General features: G+C 38.8%; 1 protein-coding gene across 1 annotated transcript; it reads left to right on the plus strand.

The window, feature by feature from the left end:
- The first annotated feature begins 6,982 nt into the window (after positions 1–6,982).
- On the plus strand, positions 6,983–8,289 carry LOC129777979 (uncharacterized). The gene is made up of 3 exons (XM_055784593.1): positions 6,983–7,387; positions 7,444–7,516; positions 7,579–8,289. The coding sequence occupies exons 1-3, from the start codon at positions 7,120–7,122 to the stop codon at positions 8,042–8,044; spliced, it is 807 nt and encodes a 268-aa protein (XP_055640568.1). The 5' UTR covers positions 6,983–7,119; the 3' UTR covers positions 8,045–8,289.

The raw sequence follows: 8,289 nt of genomic DNA on the forward strand, positions 1-8,289 counted from the left end.
TTCATATTTTAAAGCAACAATTAACCGGACAAACGTAATGCGCCAGGTAAGCGTATGCCGTCAGATGCTCGCTAAAACTCGGTCGAGCCAAACTGAGGGACCGTCTCCTATGTTTCAAACTGACTGGACAATCAGTGGAATACAGGTATGTTTGCGAGAGACCACCGCTTGCGATGGCAGGTCTGCGGTCGACTCGGATTGTGTCACCTCGGCGACTTCAGGCCGCTTCAATTTTTTATCCTCGTTAGATGGAGACTTCATCACCATTATATTTACCCTAGAATAAATTTCATTAGGAAAAATAAATTAATAATGAAAATTGCGCTCCAGTGATGTTAACGTATAATGTTCGATTCACATAGAACGATACAGAAAAGAACGTCCATGTTCCGTCACCGTCTCCACCAATTCACACATGCAGTCTACGCTTGCAGCAGCACCGTCACGTCAAATGTCAAACAAATGATTTATTCAATGTTATTAATGGTGTCGCTATCTACAACAGTATTAAATTGCAATGCCCTCTTACGAATCAGCATGCCTAGAACCAGTTCTAAATTTAGAAAAATTCAATGAAAATCATTGAATTATGTTATTTAAATGCTTAAACCCCGTAGTCCCGATCCTTATTCAACAATAATCATATATAAACTATTTTCCTCAGCTAGTCGCGAATGATTTTGACTCCGAAATTTGGAACAAAGAGATATGTTGGCATAACGAATATAACCAAAATCAAAACAAAAGCCGAGACATAAAGTTCATACAGAAACCCAACTACAAATCCTGTCTGTCGTTTTCGTTGAACGTATGCTGACGGGTCGTTACGTTGCCGGTGTATGTGAATGTTTTCATAAGAATTGCAAGGCAACGACAATACAAAAGATAACTGGGAAGGAGCCGAAAAAATCCTCGATCGAACGGCACTGGGGCAAGTTGGTTGTGTTCCGTTCCTTGGGTACGTACGGTATCTGTTTTTCCTCGAGATACGCCAACGTCTTCGTGGTGTAATAAGAAGACCCCTTGTCTGGCCAGAAGACGTACTTTCCATCAGAATGATGCTCCTCTAAAAACGGAACCAGAATCTTCTCCAGGCACTCCTCCTGGTACGCCTTCTGGTTGATGGAAAGTCCGCTCGGCTTGTCAAACAAGGGCTTTGAAATTCTACTGTCGGAGATTGCAATATCTTTCCAATATCTTTGCATAACTTTCTTCTCAAACTTAGGCTTGCATTTGTATTTCACCCCGAGGGTGTGGACGCCTTGTCGCTGGTATAGTACTGGTCATTGCCGGGAATGTGGGACTCTTGTCGTCCAGCACGAACGACGTCCCGCGATAATTCTTTGTCATCCACTGGCACTGAAATTTCAGGGTCGCTATCTGCTCGTCCGTGTAGACCTAGTCTTCTTCCGACAGACCATGCCCTCCTGCTTGAGGGTTCTGTTGATGTAGAAATGGGAGTGTAGGAGATGAGATAAGGATAAGAGAAGAAATTCTTAAATAATTAAAATAGGTATATGTATATGTAAATTTAAATCGATTATAAAATCCTTGTGTTTCATCTGCTCATGGTCTATGGTAAAGCTTTGGCTCTGTGTGAAAGTTAATTCATGGACTACGCATACACACGAGCAAGACGTGAGAATATTCCTCCACAAACAAGGAGAGGAAAATAATATAAGAGTGAAAAGAACCAGCGTTGCCAAATGTCTTTTACAATAATCCAGATGCATGAGAAGTATAAATAAGAAAATTGGGAAACATTGGCACCATTGGTCCGAAAGAGTATACGAAAAATGAGCAATTATCGGATATCTCTTTGGCTGATGCGTATCACTAGTTCGATGGAACGTCAGTCTCTAGAGTAAAGTTAAAAGAAACGGTCGCTTAATTTTAACGATTCCAAAACGGAAACACGACAGGGAGCCGCGAAATTTTCGGCCGGCGTCACGCAAACTTGTACCGTCTTTGTTGTCGAACAGTTTTTTCAGAGATTCCTTTTTCTTTTTCGTCATAATCTTCGCCGGACGGCCACTACCGGTCTGCCGCTCGACGTGCGGGATGCCAGGATCCAGTAAACAGTTTTCACCGGCACACACCCGAAAGTAAGCCACTGTCATCTTTTCCCCTTGACTTTTACACGTTTCGAAGAACCGTACAACGCGCTCGCCGAGTGCTTGTTGTTTCGACACCATCTTTGATCGAACTGACAGCACCTGAGCGAAAAGAATCGAGCAACCCGCATTTCTCTCGGTCAGAAAAAAAATGTTATGTGGTAGAATCGGTAAAAAAAGTTGTGTTTTGTGTTCCTCGGGTGCAGTTGAATTTTGGATGAATGTTGTTCTATTGCAGACTATTTACGCCACATTTCATACACCGAGATTGTGAGCTTTGAAAATATAATTTTGTTTCAGCGATACAAAAAAATATGCTTGTGTCCGTGGAGATAAGGGGATTAAAATGACACCCAAAAATTTCACTTTTAATTCGAATGAAGTCAATCACTTTGAAGGCAATACTGAAGTAAGTATTGGTTTCCATCCTGTCTAACTAGAGTATTTGAATGAAAATCTTTCAGGATTCGTCAATGTCTCTTGAGATTTTCATTTTAAAAACGTTTTATATATAGAAAAGTAGAGTAAGCTGAGAAGAATATCTGGGACTTTGGAGGATCTGACCTTTGCCCTAGTTATTGATAAACATATCAGACATTTCAGAACACATGGAATGTTTTGTATTCCCTCGTAAAAATACCGATCACCGACCAAACATCTAACAATGAAATTTATCAATCGAAATTCTATATATATTTTTTGGAAATTCTATTACATTTTATTTTTTTCTACTCAATCAGCGAGTAATTAAAACGTAATATCCATATGCACTTAATATCTCACCTGTACTTAGAAAAATCCTCGGTAGAAAACTACCAACTGCCTTCGGTAATGCAAACATTAGTAGAATGTATAAATGATTTGTACATATTGTTAACAATCTCACATCCCTACTAGAGGTTAGTATATTTTACTCGATAATATTAGTAAACATGAATGTTGTCATATCTGAAGGCTGGTGAGAAAAGCGTGTATCAATCATTTTTATTGTTGCCATAAGGCAATACGGAAATATAAACAGGAAATACAGTAGAACCCCGATTATCCGCGGAATAGTCGGGCTAGCTCCCCGCGAATTACGAAAATCACGGATAACGCAATAAAAGGCTAAAAATAAGGTGCAAACACAAAAAAAAAGATATTTAGGCATGAAAACTATGTTTCACCAATACAGAAATCATTAAACTATCCATCTGTAAGAGCGTTTACACCAGTAATCAGATAATGTGCAAAACATGACCAAAACAAAAGAACAAAACCCTACCGCTCACTGGCAAATTACGGGAAGTTCTACAGAATTATAAATGAACTTGCTTTCGCGGATAATCGACTACTGTAATTCTAATATGTGCATTTTCGTCGGGAAAATGTAGCCTATGTTCTGCTTACGGCTTACGAATCATGGTTCTGCTTGACATATATCTTTATTAGTACGGTAGAAAATGACTATAGATTGGTAGTATTTACCAAAAAAATCATTATATTTACTAATTATTTCCCTCAGTGTGGCATCTCTGATCAGTGAGGATTGATTGATGACACTTTATACGAAATCCACTAAACATTTTTGCAAAGGGCCTCCGAATTGTATGAAAGGATATATACGCTTCATTTCGTTTTCACCATGAAGTGGCGTTCGTGATCAGGCGATGATTCCTCTCTACACTGGAGAAATAGTTTAGTAAAAGCAGCTACCAAATCTTTAGTAGCCAAAACATTGGTAAAATATACAAATGTTTTGTAAATATTACCAAAATTGCGTAAAAGCGATGTCAGACGCAATGAACGTTCCTACCAGAGATTCGTAGATTTTACTTCATACCATTAGTAACTTTGTTTTTTGTCATACCTAACATCTGTGATGTGCGCACTTTGCAATCGCCGATTCTGTTTTGGAGATGAAGCGATTCGGAGGTAAGCATTTTTTTGATGTTACGTTTCATTACATATATACATATTTAATATTATTAACATATGTATTTCTTTTCTTCATAGAGACACGAGAGAACAAAATGCGGATGAAACGTGATGGTGCTACCGACACTCCCTAAATAATGCAAACTAGAGCGATGCAGCAGGAAGAGAAACGGGAACTTTCCTCGTGTACGCTGCTCATAGAATAAGTTATACATTATTATTATAATGTATTCTATGTATGTGGAGTTAAATGTAATCAAATAGAATTTTTTAAATTAAAAATAATTATTAAAAAAGTCACAGGAGGGTTGTGTCCGAGACACGACCGCATAGTTGACGTAGGATTCCGTTAGGTTATCTGTTACATCTTCTTCTTCTTCAATGGCACTAACGTTCCTAGAGGAACTTCGCCGTCTCAACGTAGTATTACTTGCGTCATTTTTATTAGTACTTAGTTGAGATTTCTATGCCAAATAACACGCCTTGAATGCATTCTGAGTGGCAAGCTCTAGAATACGCGTGATCACAGTGCAAGTCGGAGGAAATTTCTTGGACGAAAAATTCCCCCGATCAGAACGGGAATCGAACCCGAACACCCGGCATGTTAGTTATGACGCTAACCACTCGGCCACGGGAGCACTTGACATGCTGTTACATGCTGACTTTGGATATGTTTGAAGAATTACATCGTTAATCTCTTGGTGGCCCTGAAAAGGGCCGTTTTGTCTGGTTGTTAGGTATTCTTGGTTCACTCCACCAATGTCCATAACCGAGTGATAATGATAGAAAGATGGTGATTAGTCATTTGATGGTGTGTATCACGATAGGAAATGCCTAACTGGAATGAGATATGATGAAAGCCGCGCTCTGTGGCCCTGGACGAGATGGCTCCTGTGTTATGTATGGATGAAATAAAGAAAAAACTCATCAATGTAATAAAAGATAATTATCATTATCGAACACAATTATCAAGTTTTCTCACCAGAAAAAAAGTGTTGTTTTATTATAGAGAAAATATATTTGAAATGGAAATGGCATTTTCGCTTTAAACCCAACGGAACACGATGCTACATGCCTCAATGCGAATTTCAATTGGACAATAGTATCGGTCATTGATATGAAATTTCACGAAGCAACCAACATAAAAGTTCCAAATTTAAAGTTTATTTATATTCTATCACACATAGGTTTTACTCAGTTCATTTAAATATCATTCTTCAATTAATCCATCGAAAGATTCTTATTGGAACGAACTCATTCATCGCTCCCTACTAATTCGCCAGCAAGTATGCAATCAGCAATACCCACGCTAGTTACAATAAGCACTATCCATTTGTTCGCGTCGTTAGTTAAACTATCGACCACGAGGGTATTTACATGCTGATTTCCCCCAGGCAGCTTGGTTTTGATGTCTCTGTTAGGGAATACACTTCGGTGGGAACAAAAGTTCCCTCTACTTCGATGTGCCGATTTCTCCGTATATTATATTTCGACCAATCAGAACGAGGTATTTCCGTTTGGAATTTTTTTTATTGTTTGCTAGTTAGTTTCATATGATATATTATTTTATCAATTGTGATGGATAGTTATGGAGTGCTCAGATCGATTGATGCAATTATCTCGTAAATCCATCAGGAAATAACTTACCAATAACTGTAAGTACATGAGCCACCGCATGTGTCGTCAATTTCGACCAATCAGAAGTGTGTATTTCCGTTAGGATAGGGGTTGAGATTTTCTAATTATTCGTTAGTTAGTTCCATGACATATATTATTCCATTCAATGTAAAAAATTGTTATGGAGTGCCGAAATTGATTAACGCAAAAATCTCATCAATCTATCATGAAATGACTGAGCAATAAGCGTTTGAAATCGGACAATTTTCACGATGTGCTAGAATTTTCGATTTTCAATTTGTACCCCAATATGTTCCCGAAAGACGTAATCCTACGTCAAAACATTTTTATTATCCCTGATGATTATCTCTCACAAATGAGAAGCCAAAATTTTCATTGATATTGCACCAATGTTGGACCAACAAATCGTAGTTTGCTTGACGTTTGTGCCTACCATTTTTCATTCGTAATATGTACCAATGATTAGTAGGGTAGAAAATGACTAGAGAATTGGTAACATGTACTAAAAAATTCGTCGTATTTACTAACTATTCCTCTCAGTGTATATGTCAATCGTAGACTCTGACTCCGACTCCCCACAATTATTAGTTTCGACGTAGACTCCGACCCCTTCTGAATAAAATGAAATAATTTGAAACCAGGTTTTACATTTTACGATTTTCTCTGATTGGACAGTTTAGACAGTTGCACCAAATTTAGAATGCTCGTAAAAACAGAATTGCTTCAGCCAAATCTTCCTCCATGGAGGCTCGAATGTCTGACATCACGAATTTCAAAGCAGAGACCAGCTTTTCAAAGCTAACTTGAGTAGGTGGCGTGGCAGTGAACGTTCGTGCAACATCCATGATAAGCTCAGGAAACACCAAAAGATGCAAATCAGCAATAGAGCGAAATTTGTTTGAAGGCATCGTAACCGTCCAAGCACGAGGAGGAAAAGACCACATGGTGATTTCAATGAACTGGAAAGCATGTGCAGTATTTTACTTTTAATGCGATATGCCGAGGCACCACTCAGTGTCGCATTGGATTTTGACCTGTAATTGGACATTGGCGATGAACGTGGTACAGTGTCGACGTCTGGTGGCGACTGTCAATGTGGGGCCATAATTTGGGCCCCGAACTCGATGTTTGAAAAAATGTCCAATTAAAGGTAAAAATGTTCAATTAAACTTGTCGCATTACAGGTCTGTCCAATTAGCCAAATGTCGCATTAAATGTAACTTACTGTAATATTTTTCATTTGAAGGTAAATAATTTTTCAATCTACAGTGTATTTGTGGATTACATTTCCACAAATTTATATAAACCACTTGGTAGTATACTTCTGTTCATCTTGCGGGAAACAAAATCTGAGAAAACAAAACTAACTTCATTTTCTGTTTACCTTCAGTCGAATAAACAAATCATTTCCTTCTGCATTTAAACTCCGATCCATTCCGAAGCACCTACAATGTCTTGTTGCATATTCAAGGACTGCTACAACCGGCCAAGGCCATTCTCGAAGCTGACGTTCTTCAACGTCCCGAAGGACAACCGACGAGGAATATGGCTCGCGTTGTCCGGCAATGAGGACGTTGAAGACCTACCGCTGAATTCGAGACGAGCTGTTTGCGAGATACATTTCAGTGAAAAGTACCTCCGGAGACAGTTTCAAAGAACGACGCTGAGCCGAGATGCTATCCCGTTGAATTTCAACATACGCAAGGACACACCGCGCGGTAAGTGGAGAAAGCTCCCGTGTTTACCTACATACTTCTTATTATTTAAATTCTAGTTGCTGTTCCCAAAGTTTCGATTGGGGTAAGAATCGGAATGCTGGATACTTACCATGAGGTGCCCGATTCAAGGTAAAGTATAGATTTGAATTTAATCTTTTCTTTGCTCTAAACTTTTCGTTTTTTGGTTACAGTTCTGAAACAAATCCAGCAGATCTGGAGAGCGAATTCACATTCGGTGAGGGGTATTTCACTGGCCAGCGAAATTCTTCAGAGAATAACTTTTCAGCAAGAGATCAAGCTGAACAAGACGACGACGACGACGACGACGATTCGATGCAGGAAGACTCGTTTTCGCAAAATGATGAATCTAACAAACGGAAGCTAGATAAACGTGTAGATGATTCGACGCCAGCTGCAGGCAGTTCTACAGCCAAGCAAGCAAGAAGACTTGCTGAAGCCGAAGACCATGAACCACCACAAGCGATGACTCAACATTGTACGAAAGATTCATCTGATCGAATATCAGAAGAGGAGCATTATGCCCTTTCACTTGTTGGTCCGTTACAGAGACTACCGCCAAACAAACGAGCTGTCGCAAAAGTGAAAATACTAAGCTATCTCACACAGTTGGAATGTGGCATGGATGTTGAATTGTGAATAATCATCAATTTGCCCATTGAGAGCAAGATTTCCAAAACACGAAACATACTTATGTTGAGATTTGTAAAATGTTTCAACGATATATTTTGCGAACATTCAACTCGCATTCATGAAATCACTATCAGTTTCATAATCTTCAGGTATATGATACAACACTTGTTTGTTCTAATATTCAATGCATTTTTTTAATTTCTTTTCCACATGTTTTTTTCAATATATAATATGCAATCAACATAAATCAA

Source organism: Toxorhynchites rutilus, chromosome 3, assembly GCF_029784135.1.
Source record: "Toxorhynchites rutilus septentrionalis strain SRP chromosome 3, ASM2978413v1, whole genome shotgun sequence".
In the NCBI taxonomy this organism is placed as follows: Eukaryota; Metazoa; Arthropoda; class Insecta; order Diptera; family Culicidae; genus Toxorhynchites; species Toxorhynchites rutilus.